Source organism: Felis catus, chromosome F2, assembly GCF_018350175.1.
Source record: "Felis catus isolate Fca126 chromosome F2, F.catus_Fca126_mat1.0, whole genome shotgun sequence".
Taxonomy (NCBI): domain Eukaryota; kingdom Metazoa; phylum Chordata; class Mammalia; order Carnivora; family Felidae; genus Felis; species Felis catus.
In genome coordinates, this window is record NC_058385.1 from 63,337,256 (window position 1) to 63,358,544 (window position 21,289).

The following is a 21,289-nucleotide window of genomic DNA, read 5'->3' on the forward strand; positions in this document are numbered from 1 at the left end:
CTAATGAGGAAAATATAAGAGGCTTATAACACGTTCTGAGATTTTTTTCTTCTCAAAGAAGAAAAAAGTTTAAAAATATATTAGATCAGATCTCTTATACTTTACCCACACCCCGTCATAAATTTCACATTATTTGCAATCATTCTCTTTTCACATCTGGAAGTCAGAAGCATTGTTTCCATGAATGTCATTCAATACAGTCTCTGCAAAAGCTTTCAAAAGCTCTGCTGTGATTCTAGTGGCATTTTTTAATTCCTATTTCATCTCAGAAGTCTCTTCTGTACCTGTCTTTTCTGATCATTGTTTTGAACATTTCACTTATATGACAGAATTCTGCTCATAAAAGGACCCAGGAGTGGACCATATGTTTCCTGTCCTATGAAAGCCTATAGAGGAGAACCCCAATTTGGTACACAGATGCCAGAATCCTGGAACCCAGCTTTGTCTTGTTTTGTTTTAAGCTAGGTGAATGAGAAGGGGAAGAAAGCTATTTTTTATTTTGGATTTTCCCTTGTGTCTTTTATTTAGCTTTTCAATAAATGGAAATTTAAGAATAAGTTCCTGGGACAAGTTAGGTGACCCAAGCATTTCTTTGAGGCTTTTGAAATATTCTTTCCAGCACATGCTGTTGCGAGTCAGAAGACAGGGCAGTTAAGAACCTGAGCTCTGCAACCAGATAGCTGCTGGATTTTAAGCCTCTTCTCTGTCACTTACCAAGTATGCAGTCCTCCAGGAAATGACTTAAGCTCTCCTTGCTTCAGTTTCCTTTAAAATGTAGGTAATATTACCTAGCACATAGGATTATTCTAAGCTTTAATAAGTTAATACATTTAAAGCCCTTAAAGCAGTGTCTTAGCATTTGGTGAACACTAGATCTATTTTAATCTTTATTATTATGCATTGGAAATAAATATAATCCAGTTATTCTAGGAACATTAAAAACAGCTTGAGATGGCCAGTGTCCCATTGAACATAAGTCTGTAAGAACCAACCCTCCACCCCCACCCTGTGCTTTGGGAGGCAAACAGAAAGAAATATATGGCTCATTTGTTGTAAGACCCAAGCAAAATGGTCTAGGAATTGCAGCCAGCCCCTTTTCTGATTTCACTGTATCTAGACTTTCAGAGTGTCTTACCGACTCCAGTGAAAACCTCTGTTTTGGGGGGAGAGAGGATATTTGGAGGTGTGGGGCCTCCAGGAGGTTGGCCATGGTTTCAGAAAGGTCTGGTGGCCTGGCCTGGGGAATTCCACATGGATTCCCAAGCTCCTTTGGAGGGACTAAAGACCCTGAGAGCCCCGCAAAATCACAGCTGCTGCAGGTGGCAAGTAAGGAATGGGCAGGAGAGCACAGAGTGACCTCTCAGATTTGAGGAGGTGTGAACTGCTAGAATGTCATCTGCATGGGAGAGGTGGTTCCTCCTTCCATGGGGATGGGCCAGAGATAGGAGGATCTCAGCCTGCGGACAAACTGGCACGGACACACAGGCCAACCAGGGTTCAAAATGTGTCCATTTGTTCTTTTTTTTTTCCTTGGTTATCACATTTATTTAAATGGTTGGGGGGCGGGGGGAATGTCCTTGAGCTTAAGTATTTTTGAGTTATCTGCAAATCATTTCAGGAGTGGAAGAATCCTTGGTCGTTTCTTAATATCAAAATTTACACAGAGTTCTCTTTATAATGTCTTCTGCATTTAAAAAGGCAATCATAAGAAGTCTCCTATCTTCCATACACGGCAAATTCTTTGGTTCAGCCAACTCTTAATGGAGGGCAACTAGTACACCATCATCTCCCCAAGAGCATCGGAATATTCTGATATTTTAAAAAAATATTTTGTTGATTTTATACATCCCTTCGTATGTTTCCTCGTCAATTTCTATAGTAGTCACAGTTTCCTCTACATCTCCCAATGTCATATTTAAATGCTGACCATAAGCATGTACTCTGCCTCAAAGCTCTCTGTCGTTTCTCACTTTCACGTAAATTCGCTCATCCATGCTGAGCCTGATGAGATCCAGGGGCTCTTCTACAGGTCTGGTAGTTTGTTGCTGGTCCTTGTCGTCCGCCATGTTTCAAACCCTGTACCCTTTCCCGCCTCTCGCGAGAGAACGTGAGCCCCGTGGTCTCTGGAAACGAGGGAATGCAATGTGCCGAGAGTGAAAAGAAATTTTCTATGCACAGTCTTGCTTTGTACAGTTTTCATTGGTCACTTGAGGTTGGGGGGGAGCTCCAGGGGGCGGGGGAGTAGGCTGGGCCTATAAGGAAAGAGCGTGGCCATGCCTCTCCATCCAGCACCTCCACTATAAAGAAGATGCGCTCAGACTAAATGCTGGACATCCTGCAGGTGCCTCAAAACTACATCAGATCCCAGAGAGACCAGTTTCTTATATTAAGTGATCTATTTCTATACTCATTTTAATTTCAGAGATTCAAATTTAGCGTATTCACATCCAAACAACTTCATACAAAATCTAGTGTCTTGATATTCATAAGGAAGTTGTACTAGGCAAATAGTTGGCAGTTATGAAATGTAAGATTAATCTGGGGTTTTCTAATGGAAAATTTTAAATGCAGTTTTGTCAAATGATGAGCCTGCACTTTCTAAAGTTATGCTGTGGAATATATGCTGATGTTGGCATTATCTGGACAACAGGAAGCCCTATGGGTAAATTTTAGTTCCATAAGGCTTATGAGAAAAGTTCACCAGAAGGGGTCCTTGCGGTGCTATAAGAAAAGTGCATTGGAAGAGAGGGTGGCAGAAGTGGGTGTGCTAAAATTTTCCCAATGGCAAAGTCAGGATCATTTGTTCTTCATACTTTTCTGAACTTCTCAAACTTTTTACAATGACAATTAAAATCTTTGTCATCAGAAAAAAATTAGCCAGTTGTAAAAAGCAAGTGGACCACAAAGACAGTAAGAAGGTTAAAATATATATATATATATATTTGAGTGCTTGGGTGGCTCAGTTGTTAAGTGTCCAACTCAGGTCATGATCTCACAGTTCCTGAGATAGAGCCCTGTGTTGGGCTCTGCGCTGATAGCACAAAGCTTGCTTGGTATTCTTTCTCTTTCTTTCTCTCTCTCTCTCTCTCTCTCTCTCTCTGAAAATAAACTTTTTTAAAAAATTTCATTTCTTCTCCAAAAAAGAAGCAAAACATTCTTCCTGCTTTTTTTTTTTTAATATTTATTTATTTTTGAGAGAGACAGAGCACAAGCAGGGAAGAGGGAGAGAGAGAGAGAGGGAGACACAGAATCTGAAGCAGGCTCCAGGCTCTGAGCTGGATGCAGAGAGAGCCTGAAGCAGGGCTCAAACTCACAAACTGTGAGATCATGACCTGAGCTGAAGTTGGACACTCAACTGAGCCACCCAGGCGCCCCGCATCTTCCTGCTTTTTGATACGAGTCATGTTGACTATATTTTATAAAAGAAAAATGGGAGCACGGTCAGAAAAGTGCAAAAAGTGAACAAATGAGAGAATATTTAAGATTAAAAAACACTTAAAAACCTCAAACAAAAGGACCGTAACAGTAACGAAGCCATTCTGTCAGGTTCTAGCAAATGGTAGGAGATTGAAACATAACGTTCTTGGGTTATCAGATCATAAGTAGCTATAAAACTTCCCTTGCAGTCATGCGTATACATTATATTTCTGAGCTCAGAAGTTAAATCTAGTAATTACACAGAAAAAAAAAAAAAAAGGCACCAAAACTTTGGTCTAAAAACAGAAAAGTGAAAGCAAGCCTCTGGGGCTATTTAAAAAAGAGAGAGAGGGGCGCCTGGGTGGCGCAGTCGTTAAGCTTCCGACTTCAGCCAGGTCACGATCTCGCGGTCCGGTAGTTCGAGCCCCGCGTCAGGCTCTGGGCTGATGGCTCGGAGCCTGGAGCCTGTTTCCGATTCTGTGTCTCTCTCTCTCTCTGCCCCTCCCCCGTTCATGCTCTGTCTCTCTCTGTCCCAAAAAATAAATAAACGTTGAAAAAAAAAATTAAAAAAAAAAATAAATAATAAAAAAGAGAGAGAGAGAGAAGTTCCTAGTTCCTTGTTAATTCAGAGAAATGGGAAATCAGTATTTCTCTGAATTTGAATGTAAAATAAATTTCCTCACAGACTGGTAAAACAGCACAACTAAAATAACCTGACAAGACCCTGGGTTTGGATTTCCCACCTTTAATGCCAACGTTTCTCCCTTGCTCTGCTTTATCTAGAGGCAGTTTTCAATATTTGTGTCTTACATGCTGTATTTTGAAGAGGGGACAAGTGGGGAACGTATTGTACCTACTTGATATGTTATCAGGAATTTTTTTTTTTATATAAAAGCTGTCTCACTGGAATCAGAAGGATTTAACTGTGAAATCCAATACTTTCTGAAATGAAAGTATGCTGCTGTGGGAGGAGGGGGAGAAGTTTTGAAAAAGAAAACAAGCAAAAAACATTTTTCAAAAACATGAACTACAACCGTGGTCTTTCTAGCAGTTCTTTGCAGGGAAATTATTCCTTTGCATTCAAAAGCATGGAGCCAGGATACATAGAATTCTGGGAAGCCAGAGGGGTGGATGGGGCCATAGCAGATGCTGGAATAAATCATTCACTGAGATTCAGGAGTGGGTTTGCAGCAGGACAGACTGTGGGCGTGGGTGGCTCTTCGCAGGCGGTTAGGGCCAGAAGAAGGTAGTGATACAGTACAGGATAAAAACCAGGCGTCAGAGAGGGTGCAGTGCAATTCAAGACACAGTAGTGGGACACCTAACTGTGTCAGGCTGTGGGTTAGGGACGGAGAAAAAAGAGATTCTACCGCCAGGGGACCCACAGACTAAAGCAGATACGTGAATAATTTCAAAAATATATGGTCGAATTTATGACAGAAATAATATGAAAACCCAAAGGAGGGTCTCTGAGCTTAGCCAGGGCTGGGGGAATTTAGTGACTACCTAGGGAAAGAGACTTCAACTGACATTTGAAAGGCTTATAAATAATTATGAGTCCAGTAGCAAAGTGGCCACGTGAGCATTTACAGCACTCTAAATACAGAGCAGAGTCCATCTTAAATACATTAATACAGTAAAAAAAAGAGAACAAAACCAGATTTAGAGCAATCTAGGGAAAAGAAACAAAGGGTAAAACTTTCCTTAAAAGAAAGCAAAACCACGCACTAGCAGGTTAATAAAATAGACAGGAAGAGGGGGAAGCAACCACTTGTGCTTTGCATCAAGGCATCCCTTTGACCTGGAAATCCACTTCTGTTCTAATGTCATTCTTCTCTTTGCCGCCTCTTTCTCCCACATGCCATTGTGCTTGTATTTTCACACTACTGTAATTCATGAGGATGGTCTCAGGACCAACTCACTGCATCACCAACACTGGCAGAAACAACTGTAGACTCAGCAGCTTAAGGAATGATAAGAATGCCTCTGTTTCTCTTAGAAATGCCCTGCTCTGGAAACTGTGGCTTTAGAGAACTTGCATGATGGTGGGGTGTTGGACTTTTTATCTCAAATCTCCATGTTTCGTGCACCCCTTGGAGTCTCATTCATTCTCCACTTTGCTGGGTCCAGATTGAAACTGAACGGGGAATTTCCCACTGAGATACCTTATTATCAGAAATTGCACGATTATAGCAGAGAGATTTTTCAAAGAAACAAACACACTTAAGGAACTCCAGGAAGAGTACAGAACATAATTTTGTAATTGGAAAAAAGTAACTACAACTGTAAAGCAACAACAATGACAAGAATCCCATAAAAATATGTATGAGAAATGTGGCATCATAAAGTGAATAACAACTTTTAATAACACATTCTGAAGATTAACAAATTAAAAGCAGACTTGAGTTTGCTAAAATGGCTATATCAGTGTTAAAAAAAATGTGAGGGGTGACTGTGTGGCTCAATCAGTTAAGCATCTAACTCTTTAGTTCAGCTCAGGTCATGATCTCATAGTTGTGAGATCACGCCTCACATAGCACTCTACGGTAAGTGTGGAGCCTGCCTGGGATTGTCTCTCTCCCTCTCTCTCTGCCCCCCCACTGCACTCATGCATTCTCTCTCTCTCTCTCTCTCAAATTAAATAAATAAACTTTAAAAGTAAGGTGAAATTAAATTATAGAATTTTTTTTTGGAAGCCTAATGGTGAGATTCAAATTGTCAGATGGGACACTATACAAGTGCCTCACCCCACCTATTAAATTTCAAACTAGGATAAGAGTGGTTCTTGTTTACCTTTTAATCTGGCTCCTTTATTATTTAGCCAAATGTCTTTCATGCTTTAATCATTCAGTAAAAATAAGTTAAGTTTAATGTAAATACCTAAGGTTTTTATAAATATTTTCTCTACCTCAATTATTTTTTTCACTGGTGATTTTGTGAAATGTATAAACCTCTGAGAGGATGAGATAAATGCTTGAGAAATATTTATTAAGGCTCATCTTTTCTTATAATATTTATAGTTTCTTATACTCTCATTCTGTAGTTCTTAGAGTTTCCGTCCATATGTTCTTCTTCTATGCCAAATTTCAGTAAGATGTTTTTAAATGATAGCTACTATGTTCCTTGAAGTTCTTATGGTGTCCTCTTGTTCAAGAAGATAGAAACACAAATCAGTTTCTCTCTAAATCTCGGTCAACACTAGGAAAATACTGAACTTGGTCAAATCTATCAACTTTGAGAGTTAGTTGGGAAACAGGCAAACAGGATTGAAACAGAGACTTCACTCCATTGGGCAAGTTAACAGCATTGCCTCTGCTCTGCTCCTGCAGAAATTAATGAAGATGTGGACTCATCTTCTGAGTCATGCCAACCTAGAGGGAAACTAAGGTCAACACTTGGTGTAAGGTGATCCACTTTGATAAAATTACTATTTGTCTCTATATCCTTTGTGGTTCTTCAGGCAAGTTTGCTTCCATGACAAAATTAATACAAAAAACCAACTAATAATAATAGCTTGAGAGAACTCTAATTTCAATCATTTCATTTACACGTAAAATGTTCCTCTATCATAAACTTTATGAAATCCACCTTGTAAACAAATTTTACTATGCTCACAACTTAGGTCATCACAGACTTCTGGGAGTCCAGCCTGAATGAAGACAGCAGAATCAAAACCTCTACTATAAAAAAATACTTCTGCAGACATACAAGAAGTATTCCAATGTTTGTTTGTTTGTTTATGAAAAGCCCATATTTAACCTTGCATACTTATTGGTTATGAATTTTTTTTTTATCACAAATGACCTTTTATCAAAGAGCATTACCATTTTCCTCTTACTTTATATTCTCCATTTTGCCCACAGATTGCAGCAAACATTTCCAGCTGTGGGACCATTTAGGGAAGGTAGATTCATGGGTACATGCAGACACTGGTCACTCTCTCTGCCATAGCAGATTGCACAAAGGTGGGAGCCTCCAATCAGAGTCGGCACGAGGTGGAACCATTTGCCATCTTTCTCCTACATGCGTTTCAATGACTGTGTGTACGGGGCTGTGCTCCTGTGGAGATTCTGACCCTTCTACCCAGGGTCATGCGCACTTGGTTCAATTCTGCACATTCAACAACTATGGCCTCATGTTGCTATTTTGCTCATGTCTGACCAAAGCAAGTTGCCCAAGCATACACACAGTCATAGGAAAAATACTATGTAGAAAGCCATCTACCTCCCTCTTTACTTTCTGCCCACCCATTGGAGCTGAAGTAAACAGGATGAGTTCTTTCAAAGTATTAATTTGCTGGTCCAAAATTAAGGTATAATTCCACTTACATGTAACTTCCAAGAATTTCAAAAAACGGATGAAACAAAAGAATTTATGAACTTACTGTGGGTTTCATTGTTGAGTTCTTTTTTTTTTTTCTTTTCAGCAAGCTTCCCTGTTTCTATTCATATGGCACCTGAGCTAAAATTTTGGGGTAGTCATAGTCATTCACTTCTCTTTTTCATTGTACCCATAAATCTGGTAAATCAGTAAGATATGACTATATATTCCTTCCTCAAAATGTTTCTGAAATTCAGCCCCCTGTCACCATTTCCATCACCACCTGCCTAATGAAGACACTTATCACATCACACTTTTATGATCATAACCTCACCTAAACACACACACACACACACACGTAGACATATGAACATATATATGTACACACATTATTTATGCATGTGTGTAATAGGTATACACACATACATAAATACTGTATATACATATATGGATATATATACATATTGTGTGCACACATATACACATAAATATTATGTGTACACATATATATAAAATACCAAAAGACAGAAACATTGCCAAGTATGAGGAAATTTTAGGCATCTTTTTTACAGGTAACAAATTTGGGGCTGAAATGTTTCAGCGCACAAATACACACATAAAAAATGCAAAACTTACCGGTTGACCTCCCCACCATCTATGATTAAATTTCTCTCGCCCTCGCAGATGGAAAGTGGCATCAAATACAGGATCATACATTGAATTGCCAACAATTCCATGTGATTCCGGATATAGTCCCTTTGTGTAAAAGCAAATTTATTGTTAAAATAACAATGTAATAGTCTGTACCTGTTTGATCTATCATAAATTTTTTTGTCATAGGAGGCTTTATAACAACATTTAATTTCCAAATTTATATAAGATATATAGAGACTTTATATATGTCTGAGCAAACATGAGTATTATCTATGGACTAATTATAAGCTATCTGAGAGACTTAACATGACCGTAAGAAATTTAATATTTGGGTTTTTTTAACGGTTGCAATTTAATAAGATGACAATAACTTTCATTACAGTAAATTAACTTTGAGATGGAAATTTACTTATTGCCTCCAAAGAAGCTTCTACTTACAAATACACTCTTCCTTTTCCTTAAGTTCTATTTCTATCCCAGAACCCCTCAAATCAATCATAATAGTAAAATAAATAGAGCTGTCTAGGTGGCTCAGTCGGTTAAGCATCCGACTTCAGCTCAGGTCATGATCTCACAGTGTGTGAGTTCGAGTCCTGCTTCGGGCGAGCTCAAGCCCCTCATGGGGTGAGTCCCACTTCTCTCTCTCTTTCTCTCTCTCTCTCTTTCTCTCTCTCTCTCCTTCTCTTTCTCTCCCCTTGCTCACTTGTGCCCTCTCTCTCAAAATATAATGATCACCATCATAATAATAAAATAAACAAATTATGTTTTTAAAGAAGAAAGCAAGATAGGATTGGGAGTATCTACAAACGAAAACAGAACGGCCTTGAAGTCAACACTGTTATTTGAAAATTCCGAAAATACACAATAGATCTTGTGGTATTTGAGAGAGGTTTAATGTACGTGCTCCAACCGAACTGCGCCTGGAAAAAAGTGTTCGGTTTTGAACCTGCGGTGAAGTTCAGTCATCCACACAACTGTCAAAGACATTGACTGGGAACGACTCACGCAGACAAGATAGAAAACGAAAAGATTGTCTTTAAACACTAAGAAACATGTTTTTACGAATCTCCCTTTAAGTCACTTCAGGATAAGGTCTACATCCACACCCTCGGAATCTATATTATTTGAAAAAATACTTACAGTGGCCAAAGTGTATAAGTTAGGGAAAGTTTTTGTTGGGTACACGGGCCTCATGTAGGGAGAGTGTGTGCCGCAGGACCCTAGGAACAGAATTTCAGATGTTAGGACAAGAGGACCAGCAGGAGCTACCTCACGTATGGGAATCCGCTTTATAAACTATCAAAGACTTGTGTTACCTTCACTCTCATGTAATCAAATACATTTAAAGCTGTGTGTCCGTAGCTCTCAAAGCCCACAGCTAAGCATTTACTGTGCAGACCACGAATACTGATGAGAATACAGCATGAAAATGACTTACTTAGCTTTTCGATGTTAGGCATGACCTTGCTGCCTTTCTTCATGTAGGATGCTCGGAAACCATCCACAGAAAAGATGATTAATGGAGGGCGAACAAACCTTAAACAGTAACATATTCCACTTTAGAAAACTTGCTGCTATAAAGGGTCCATTACACCTAGTCATTCTCAACAATTGGGACCAGGAAATTGCCAAGATGAAACTTCAAATGAGGATACCCATACAGGCCTGGGCTTCCGGCCACGTCACATTTGTGATGACCAAAGTCCAGAGTTAAATGACCAAGATCATAAAAGGGCCAGGCAAGGGACCGGACCCCAGATTCCCCCTAATAGACTTTCTCCTCTGTTGCCTCTCGCATTGCAAACAAGGTTGTTCACAGGGTATAAAGTTGCTATATTTGCCTGGAATATGTATTCTCCCATCTGCTGCCTGGAAAACTCCTATGCATTCCTTGAAATCCAGCTGAAGGCTTCCTCTTCTATAATGTTAGTTGTTCACATATTTCAATTCCTTTAAAATATTAATTCATACCCCTTTTGTCATTCTTTGTATCTTATTTATGTTTCCATTTTGTGGACCTATAGTAGGGCTTCAATAAATATATTTATCAGACACATAAATGAATGGATGACTGAAGTCAATGAATATGAAATTAATAGCAACAGTACTCCTGTCACTGGAACTAAAACTTATAAAAGAATTCTTTTAGATTTAATCCTAAAATAACTTTTAAAATAATTAAAATTGTTGAAGATCTTTAAAAAGTTCATCAGTAAAGGACCTGACTATCCATACCCATCTAGGGCAGAATCTGATGAAATGTGAGGTTCACATTTGTTACATTCTTTTGTCCTTTGTTATAGTTTGAGGATGTAATTGTTGAGTCAGACCTAAGAATACTAAACTAGGTGCAAAACTTTTTCTGATAGCTTGAAGATAACTCAGCAAGCACCAGCTTGAGTTTATTGGAAGCCACATGATAAATGAGGTGTATTTCACATGGGTCACATATAAAGCACTTAGAAGAATACTATAAAAGAGTTCATTCTAATCCTTACTATTATCGTTTCATTCTACCACTAGACTGCTTTTGTCTCAAAAATAACTGAACATATTTTAAGCAGTCAGAAACCATTGCCATTCCATTCTAAAAGTCCAAAGAAGTTCAAGTGGCTCATTAAAACTAAAAAGGAAACGAAAATAAAGACAGTATCACAATGCTTGGATTTTGTGACACAGGCCGTGCTGCCTAAGACAAAAATACACTTGCGCAAATACATTCATGAAAACACACTTGTTGAAAATGTATTTTCTGCCAGGCATTTTAAGGCTCCATGAATTTTCAACAGTTTCCTGGAAGGCGTAATAAGTGCCTTATGCTGGTCGCACTTGAGCTGTGGGGTGTCACTCCAGCTTGGCCGCACCCCAGCAAAACCCTGCTTCCGTAGTTTGTCAAGTTTCTGCAGCATCTGGTGGGAGTTACCATCTTGGATATTTTTGAGAAGCTCTATGGTCCTCCTCTCCTCCCCCCGCCCCCGCCCCCGCCCCCACAAGGCAAAAGCAGCACTTCAGGAAAACACACTGAAAAACAAAAACAAAAACAAAAAAAACCCAAAAAACCCAAATCAATGCCAGAAATGTTTCTTTCCGTCTTCAGCGATATTTGGACACACTTTGTAAAATCTTCAACTATAGTGAAACACAGAGGATATTCAGTCTCCAGTAGAGGCAGAGGCAATAAGAGAAAGAGGTGCACTTTAGCTTTTGATTGATTAATCACTTATAGGTACTCGAGTCTAAGTTTGCCTGTATAAGAGGATTTCAGCTTTACATTTCTTGTAACCGTTTACCCTGACAAACCTGTGACAGGTTGTCCACTAGTATATAAAACTTCATAATCTTTATAAAATGCACTTACCCTGCGGGGCATTCCGGGGCCTTTATTTCCTCACAGTCATCATCGACCCAATGGGACTCTCCTAGAAGAAAAAGTGGGTCAATTCACTTGTGAATCTAATTGTAAATGCCAGCCAGAGCCTTAAAGGCTGCAATTTCGGGACCTGTGTCCTGTTTGATATTTGTTGCTTATGGGATACCATCGAAACAGAAACACTCAAATGAAGTCCAATGTTGGTTTGGCTCGCTGAAGGACACCCATACATAATGGGAAAGCTAATATTTAATAGCCCCAAGTGGTGTTTACAAGAGCCTTCTGAGTCTAAATGGTTTGTAGATAAAAACACCAGTGGCGTCAGCGAACAAAATTCCATGTTTGTTTCCCTCCAGAAATAAACTGTTTGGTCATTAGATGGAACATTCTTTTCTCCACCACCGGACATCTCAAAGCCATAGAAAGGATGGCACAACTTCCCTTTAGCTGTGGGAAAAGGCTTAGACTACTCAGGGATGATAGATGGAAAACTGCACGAAAGAGATTGCTTGCCAGTGAATCTGTGTACAGCCCATGAATTTGGGAATAAAAAGCAATGCCATCTCTTACTTTCATCTTCCACCAAGGTCTGAGAGCTTTCCTGAGTTAACCCATCAAGAACGGAGAACACAAAAGAGCTCAGGTTTAAAATCAAACACACACACAAACAAGGCTTCCTTAGGAGAAAAGGAAAATTATCACAAAGCATTTGCTTCAAATTGTCCTAAGACAAAAAAAAAAAATCATGTGTTTTGACTATAAGAAAAATTTGTGATCAAGACTTTGGAGAAATGGGTCCCATGTAAAGAGCACTGGAAATGTCCCTGGTCGTCAAGACTCTGACTCCTGACAACTGGGTAAGTTAGTAACAGGCTCCTTAAAACAGGGGGAGCTTTACCACATAAGAAGCAACCCAGGGCTCACACTGGGCTTCGCAAAAGTATTGCAACTAGAATTTTACACCAGCAAAAGCCGATGTTTAATGATTCAATGACTGGTGACACTTAGGACTCTTTCTCTATTCTGTCTTTTAACAGCCTTTGTGGTTTATTGTTTCATGTATTACATAGGGAAATAAAAAAGGGATAAAATTCCCGATCAATTTTATGCTTTATCCAAAATTACGATAATTGTTTGGGTAGGGGAAATTTTCCAAACTCAGGATTAATGCAATACCTTCTTGCCACAAACTGAACACTAAACACATTTCAGAACAGATTTGCTTTCTCCCTGAAATCTCTTAACAGAAACTCTTTTTAAATGTTCCGTGTCACAGTTAGGAAGAAGGACACAAGAAAAAGGGACTCACAAAGCTCACATAAAGATTCTTGGATCTTGCCATTCATTGCTGTTAAGTGAACGCTAGGGCGACTTAAACTCCTTAAAGACAGAAACTGCATCCTTCATAGTTTCTTTAGTCCAATGACTAGTATTTATTACTGGAATAAAACCATCACATTCTGCAATCAACCATACAAAGTCAGCAGATATGTGTACATAGCTTTGGGATATAACAGGAGCTGCCGGTGCCCTGATCCTCTTTACCAGCTAGTATGCCCACCTTCAGGCTGCTGCTCGTGCCTCGGTTTACAGCTCACGTGCAATGGGTACAAAAGCCATGCCCCCTTGCCTCAAGGGTAAGGACTCTGCAATTTAATTTCCAGAGCCTGCAGGAACACGGGCCAAGGTGAGACTTCACCTAAAACCACATCCTTGCTTGGCTCCCCCCTGCCCCGCCTCCCTTGTTCCCTCACATGGTTTTGCTGCAGAGAGCATTCCCTCAATAAACTCCAAACATGGAGTGCTGCCTCAGGCACCGCTTTTAGAAAACCTGATGGAAGACCAACACAGGAACTTTAGTAGGAGAGAGCCAAAGCATAAGAGACTCCTAAAAACTGAGAACAAACTGAGGGTTGATGGGGGGTGGGAGGGTGGGGAGGGTGGGTGATGGGTATTGAGGAGGGCACCTTTTGGGATGAGCACTGGGTGTTGTATGGAAACCAAGTTGACAATAAATTTCATATATTGAAAAAAAAAGAAATCTCTTCATTATTATGATTCCACCAAATTATGGAATGTGGGGGTATTTCTGATTATGTCGGATCAGTGAAACGCAGGGAAGTAAAACTAAGAAAGAAACATGAGAAATTAAAAAACACAACTCATTCCTTCCTCCCAAACCCATATCCAAGGTGTTATATCCACAACATCCAAGATTCCTTGGAGCATCTCCAGTTTTTACTCGTTCAGAGCTCCGGCCAACCCACGGAAACATGTACCTTTGCAAACCACTTGGTAATTAGTACAGCAGTCTCCCCTGGCCAAGCAGTCTTCTGAGCAGTGACAAGCATTGTCTTCGTTCCTGACTTCTCCGCATCTGTCCTTCGTACACTCCCAGCCGCCGGCTGAAATCGGCACAATAAAACACTTTCACTCCTTCACACAAACCAAACGAAAGAGGCCGCGGTTGCTTACAGGCGTTGCCAACAAAAAGAGCGAAAATCCCACGTCATTTAATCTGCTTGTGAAATTAGAGTTGGCCTAAGGCCTAGATGATATTTGGAGGATTTACAAATAGGTTGAATTCCTAATTTTTCAAATCAGACTACAAAGCCAAACATAATTGGGCTCCTTTGGCACAATGGAACTCTTACCATTTATGAACTGTACTGAAAACCCCAGCAAAATGCATGGTATGTAAGGTTTGTGACAGGAGTTTCTATCCTTACAGGCATAGTCACGACATAGCTGGCTGGGCTCTTTTATTTCCCAAAGTAGCTTTACTTGACTTTAATGAGCTGGATTTAAATACAAGTGATAATGTAACCAAATGGCCTCTACTTGCCTTAAGTTGCAACCCAAGGGTAAAGTCTGAAACAGGCATGTAGAGTATAAAGGGATATAACAACACTCACAGTTCCAACCATTGACCAAAATGTGGTCCCTGCCTATACAGTGAGAGATCACAGTCCCTACTCTCAAGGAGACCAGTAGGTGAGTTACAGATTTCTGTCTGAACATCATGGCTTAACTTTATCAAGAGAAAATATTTAGAAAATTGTTTTCATCTTAAAGAGAGTGCTGTACTTTTTGGTTTGACTTTTCGTCCACTAGACTGGAACCTCCAAAGCAGAAAAGAAAAAAATCACATCTCTCTTTCCACCACTGATTCTCCGATGCCTGAGACTGTGCCTGGCCCATGCTAGGTGTTCCATGAACATTCATTAAATCTCATTGAAAATTACCATGAAAATAAAATATGACTCTTTAAATTCAGGATTGATGTATTGAGAAACTTTATAATTAATTCATTTATTCAATAAATATTTCTATTATGTTCTCCATGTTCTAGGTGCTGGGGAGGTTGTGAAGAACAGAAAGACAAGACACAATATCTTCATGAAGCTTACTTTCCAACTGGGAAAGACAGACCATAAGCAAAAACAAGATAAATTCAGCCTGTGCTAAGTGCTATGAAGGAAATAACCGGATGGTATTGATAGTGATAGGGTGGAAAGGGGATGCTACTTGACATGGAATGGTCAAGAAAGCCCTCTTGAGCTAAGGATACTTGAGGTCTTCATCTCTTAAAACTTGTCATAAGTAGAAGGCAATGATTTTAGGAAGCAACTCACAGTTGGTGAGTTCAAGCCCCAAGTCAGGCTCTGTGCTGACAGCTCAGAGCAGGGAGCCTGCTTCGGATGCTGTGTCTCCCTCTCTCTCTCTCTGCTCTTCCCCTGCTCATGTTCTGTCTCTCTGTCCCTCAAAAGTAAATAAACATTTAAAAAATTTTAAAACAATATTCTACCAACAGACACTCTGCTAAGTGAATAAACGGATACGGAGGTATTCGTTGCCATGCTAGAAAACCATGCAACTACTGTTGACTTTCCACTCTTTTAGAATTACCTTTGTATCCGAATTCCATTCTCTGCTTTTTGATATCCCCTACTTCCTCTGCCTTCTATTCCCAAACAGATTAAATGCTTGGAATCCCTTTATCCAGGAACTGCTATTCCCAATGGCTAGCAATTTTCCAAGGTTACTTTGACTGATTTTCCCCCCAATTCAAGGGTAACAATCAATATGCTTTTATTCTTGCCCTGGTATACAAGAAAATCCCTTTGTTTACAAAAAAGCATCACTATTAACAAGCTAAAATTATTGAGGAACTACTGGCTTTGAGTAAGAATGGAATTTTAAAAAGTCAGGGTTCAGTGTGAACTACAAGCAAGGTATGAGTCGGTCAGCTATAGAATTTTCACAGCAAACATGGCTATAAAGAGAAAAAACATTTAATCTTATGGAATAATAAGAGTGTTACCTATCAGGTAAGATAAAAAAGATTTTTTTAAATGAGAAAATACATTTTAAAAGTGAGAACATGTTGAAAAGGGAGTGGTGGAAGGCTCTTGTGCCTTCGAGAGGAATAGAAACATTGCGAAGTATAATTTTGTAATATACATAAAAATTTGCACTGTGAGGGGCACCTGGTGGCTCAGTTGGTTAAGCGTCTGACTCTTCATTTGTGCTCAGGTCATGATCTCATGGTTCGTGGGATAAAGCACCTCTGTCAGCACAGAGCCTGCTTGGGATTCTCTCTCTCCCTCTCTCTCTCTCCCCCTCCCCCTCCACCCCCCACCCCCCCCCCACTCCCATGCATGTACTCTCTCTCTCAAAATAAATAAATAAATTTAAAATAAATTAAATAAGTAAATAAATAAATAAATAAATAAATAAATAAATTTTGATTCAAACTCCCACTCCTTGGGAATTATCTTAAAGAAGATAGACAAAAAATACAAATACGCATGAAAAATATTCACTAATACATTGTTCATAACAACAATTGGGGAAAATCTAAACGATGATCAATGAAGCAGGTTGCATCTGTCGAATGGAATACTGTGTAGGCATGCAAAAGGCAGACATACCCTCGCACAGGAGTATATAATACAAACACACACACACACACACACACACACACACACACACACACACACTCATATAAATACATATACACACAGAGTAGTCAGGGTCTGTACTGAAACATTGTGCTTATCTCTAGAGAGTGCTTGTGCTGTTGGAGTAGAACCTCAGAGACTTTTGTTTTCTCCTTCAACCTGTTGTTATTATTTGATATTTGATTCTTCCACAGTTGGCATATGTTATCTTGGTACAAAGGAAAATAAACTACTTTAAAAATGTTATTAAAGTCCATATTTATTGAACCTAGGAAGAGAGGCATGAACTACACTCAAGAGAGCTAAGCTAGGGGCGCCTGGGTGGCACAGTCGGTTAAGCGTCCGACTTCAGCCAGGTCACGATCTCGCGGTCCGTGAGTTTGAGCCCCGCGTCGGGCTCTGGGCTGATGGCTCAGAGCCTGGAGCCTGTTTCTGATTCTGTGTCTCCCTCTCTCTCTGCCCCTCCCCCGTTCATGCTCTGTCTCTCTCTGTCCCAAAAATAAATAAACGTTGAAAAAAAAAATTAAAAAAAATAAAATAAATAAAATAAAAAAAAGAGACTAAGCTGGAGTGAGGACATCCACGAAACTTTGCAAGGAGCCCCAAGATCAGGAACCCGGGCATCTGAAATGACATGTCTGAGGCCAGATGCTCATGGTAGAGAGGAAACACAACATCAGTTAGTTTCCCGGCACCAAGCAATCACAGGCTGCTGGTTTGAAATAATGTTTTAGAGCCAAAGAACTCAACTAGAACATCTGTTCCATCCATATGTTCAGTTTACAAGGTTCTCAGCATTTAAGTTTGCAGGCCCACAACTAAGGAACCTGGGAGAAATTCCAAAGGAAAGTAACAAGAAAAAAAAATGGCTACATGTTTGGAAAATGTATTATACAGAAAACAGCCTAATAAAACTCTCCTTATTTGGGGGGAAAAACAAACAAACCAGAACCAGTAAGGGAGCTGGTGCTGGTTTTCATATGAATCAAGGGCTACTTCTTTAGTAAAGGAGAATAATGTCTCTGTTTCTAATGATATTATTAGAAGAAGACAAGGCTAATATCAAAGATAATATGAGTTAGATTTTTGAAAGAATCATCTAAACTATAAAAGTTCAAAAACCAGTAACAACTTGTCAAGGAAGCTATTAAATCTCTTCCTCTAGTGATCTTAAGAACGGGGTTGATGGTCATCTTTCTCAGAGAGTTTGAATACGATGTTGCCCCAGAGGCATGGCCGAGAGCCTACCAGGTCCCTCCAGAGTCCTGTAAAGCGTCAGGATGTGGAACCAGGGAAGGTGTAGTAGCAAAAGTCTACAAAGGTGCTTCTTCTCAACTCATGCACATGCAGAAGCTCATATGTTCTATTGATGGTTCCAGTATAGAAGACATGGAAAGAAAGGTCAGGAAGACTGTAAAGGAATATTTAAGATCTACCCTGAGCATGTGACCCCATGAGCATGTTAGAATTCCATAACAACTTTCCACCTGCACAGAGAATGGGGAATTACATCAGGGTAGACCAATAGTTACCATATAATAAGATGAAATAAAACAAATGCTATAAACTGGGCAGGCAAGCAAAAATAAAAAATTAAAATTAAAGCAGAAAAACCCAACCCTTAAGAATGTTCACAGTTTCAGCCCAGGTGCCCTAGCAGTGAGTGTGGGAGTTGACAGCAAAAGATAGAAATGATGAAGATGAAGGGGGGGGAAAAAGCCTGGCCATAAATACTTCCAAAACCAGTGGATAATGACTGCAATTGGAAAAAAACCTCCTTTGGGTAGGTCTCGTATGCAAACAACAGTCACAGGGGGTATACTTATAATGCAATCGACAATCATTCAAGAAGCAAAACTAAACCCCACAGTTTGGTTTGGCCAAAGCAGGGTGGCAAGGCCAGGGAGGATAACAGCAGAGGGCCTCATCTTGAGAGGACTCAAAAGTTACCTACCTGTCTTCAGACAAAGCTCATCAAAGTCATGGCAGCAACTGCTGTAGCTCTTACACAGGTTATCGCAACGACAATCAGGGGGTCCAATCTCTTGAAGTTCAAAGCATCTGCCCTTACAAGATCCAGAGGTGTTGGTCCAGGGAGAGTCCGATAACACTGCAAGATACAAGAGGCAAAGGCAATGAGCTTGGGAAATGGGTCACGTCACTGTGGAGAGGTGGCCCTGGGAAGGAGTACGGTGTGATGATGCAGTCAGACTCTAGCTGAGCAGTCTGGTGCCATCACCTACTAGCTCTGAACCCTCGGCAGGTGGCTAAACTTCCGGTGCCAGTTTCCTCATCGGTAAAGTGGGGGGATTAACGAAAGTAATTTGAGATTATGACGAGAATTAAATGAAACAGTCCAAGCAGAACACTTAGCAGGCTATCAGACACAGGAAGTACAACAAATGTTGGCTATTGGTTTTATTTTACTGTTTACAGTTATTCTTACTACAAATCTGTGAGAGTTAGTGTCTCTGTAGATGCTAATGATGGCAACAGAGAAGAGAACATCGAGGTATACGCTTAGAAACAAGAGTTCATTGTCCTATTTGAAAATCCATAACTTTTTGTAAGGAGAACGGAGCGTAAATGTTCTGAGAACAGTCTGAACAAACCAGATTAAAATAAAAGAATCGTAAGACTTCTTCCAGCCATTAAATCTACACCTATAACTAGAGTAACGCAAAAACAAACACCAAAATCTCAGCTTGTCAACAATAAATCTTCTTTATTTTCTATGATCTGATTAGAATCAGCCAAAAATCTGAAAAAAACAAATTCAGTGAGATGAAAAGTCCACACATTTGAGAGATATAACCAATTAAGCCCCAAAATTAAAAGGAAGCTCCATGCATCATAGTCTCTAAAAGATACAATATCTAGGTATAAATTTCCTAGGACATGTGTAGGACCTACATGAAGAACACATTAAAATGCCACAAGAAGATATTTCAAAAGATAGAATTAAATGGAAAGATATACCATCTTGGAGAAAAAAAATAGTTTATATTATAAAAATGTCAGTCCTTCCTAAATAAACCTAAAGACTCAATGCAACTGAAATAAAAATTTAAGGAGGATTTTTTGGAAACTGGAGAGGATACTAAAGGTTTATAAAAAATAAATATATGAAAATGAAACAAAACTGAAAAGGACGAGTCATTGGGTGAAGACTAGGTCGTCAAATATATTCTGAAGTTAAATAATTAAAACAGCTTGGTAGGAAAGAAGTAGATGAGTGCTGGGGATGGGGATGGGAAAAAGGGCCACAAAGATGAGAATGTATTTATAAGGAAAGCAACATTATAAGTCAGAGAAAGAAAGAAGGAATTATCAGCAGGCGAAAGGTTTAATTAGTAAGTGGTGCTGGAATAACTACTGGCCAACTGGAAAAAGTTAAGCTGTAGCCTCATCCTAGTTTACAAAATAATTAACTTCTGATGAATGGAAAGTGTAAGCAGTATCATACCTGGTGCCAGGAATGAAAATTTTTGTAAAACAGACACAACACCCATGGATCTTCCCTGCAGAAATTTCATTGCTAGGAATTTATCTCTCGTATATATTTGCGAAAGTTGACCGAGATATTTGTACAAGAAAGAATCACTGTATCCATAAATGGAATACTACCCAGCCCTTAAAAACAGTGAATCAGAACTGTGTAGGCTAATATGGAAAGATCTGTAAAATATATGTACAAGTTGCTTTTTTTAAGAGCAAAGCACAGAACAGTGTTATAGTATTAAATATTATATATTTTATGTGAAAAATAGAGGTAAAGAGAGCAATAAGGATAGAGATAAATATAAAAATAAAAACAGAGCTAGAGCCAGAGAAGAGAGGGGGTGGGCAGTGGCATTGAGAAAAGATGCAGGTGTCAATAACCTTCCCCCACACCTCCCACCCTCCTCACAAGAAACTCTTTACAGGAATTACATTTGAGCAGTCGTCTGTTTGTTTACTTCTATTTCCCTCATACATACATATATGTTTATATCTCTGTGTATGTATGTATATATATGTGGGGGGGGGTATACAGTATATATTATAAACATATATTATATATAAATATCCTAACAAATATTATTTATGTCATGCTATGTATAATTTTATTCCCTTATGTTTATAAATTTTTTATTTTTCAAAATAATTAGGCATTACTTTTAAAAACAAGCAAATGTAAGAAGCAGGGGCAGAACAGATGTTATAGAACATTTCCAGGTTCACTGAAGCCATTTACTTGAACATCCGGTTCATCCCTTAGTCCTTTGTCCTTTTAAAAATCAGAGTCGCCCAATCCTGGCCTTTATGGCATCAGATCAGTTCAAGGAAAGCAAACAGATTCACTAGACCATGAGATGTGAAACGCTTTTGCATGGTTGATTCTGGGATGTCGAAATACATACAAACCACACCAGCTCCGTTTAGGAAATAATCAGGCTTCCAGTGCCTTCCTTACCTCTGGTTCAAAAACAGACTTTTCTATTGACTTTGGCCAACCTATCAACAGTGCATGCTGGCCATAAGAAACTGTGGGGGGAGGTGGGGATGAGACGCGGAAACAGTG

General features: G+C 39.4%; 1 protein-coding gene across 11 annotated transcripts in view; it reads right to left on the reverse strand.

Moving 5' to 3' along the window:
* Positions 1 to 21,289, reverse strand: part of ENPP2 (ectonucleotide pyrophosphatase/phosphodiesterase 2) — a 111,348-nt gene that overhangs the window by 50,640 nt on the left and 39,419 nt on the right. For all 11 annotated transcript variants that reach the window (XM_019823059.3, XM_019823063.3, XM_019823062.3 and 8 more), the window contains exons 3-8: positions 18,680 to 18,835; positions 14,041 to 14,166; positions 11,750 to 11,810; positions 9,830 to 9,927; positions 9,532 to 9,611; positions 8,374 to 8,493 (exon numbers count right to left, since the gene is read on the reverse strand). In XM_019823059.3, the coding sequence (XP_019678618.2) occupies positions 8,374 to 8,493; positions 9,532 to 9,611; positions 9,830 to 9,927; positions 11,750 to 11,810; positions 14,041 to 14,166; positions 18,680 to 18,835 (641 nt within the window). The remainder of the gene's footprint in view (positions 1 to 8,373; positions 8,494 to 9,531; positions 9,612 to 9,829; positions 9,928 to 11,749; positions 11,811 to 14,040; positions 14,167 to 18,679; positions 18,836 to 21,289) is intronic.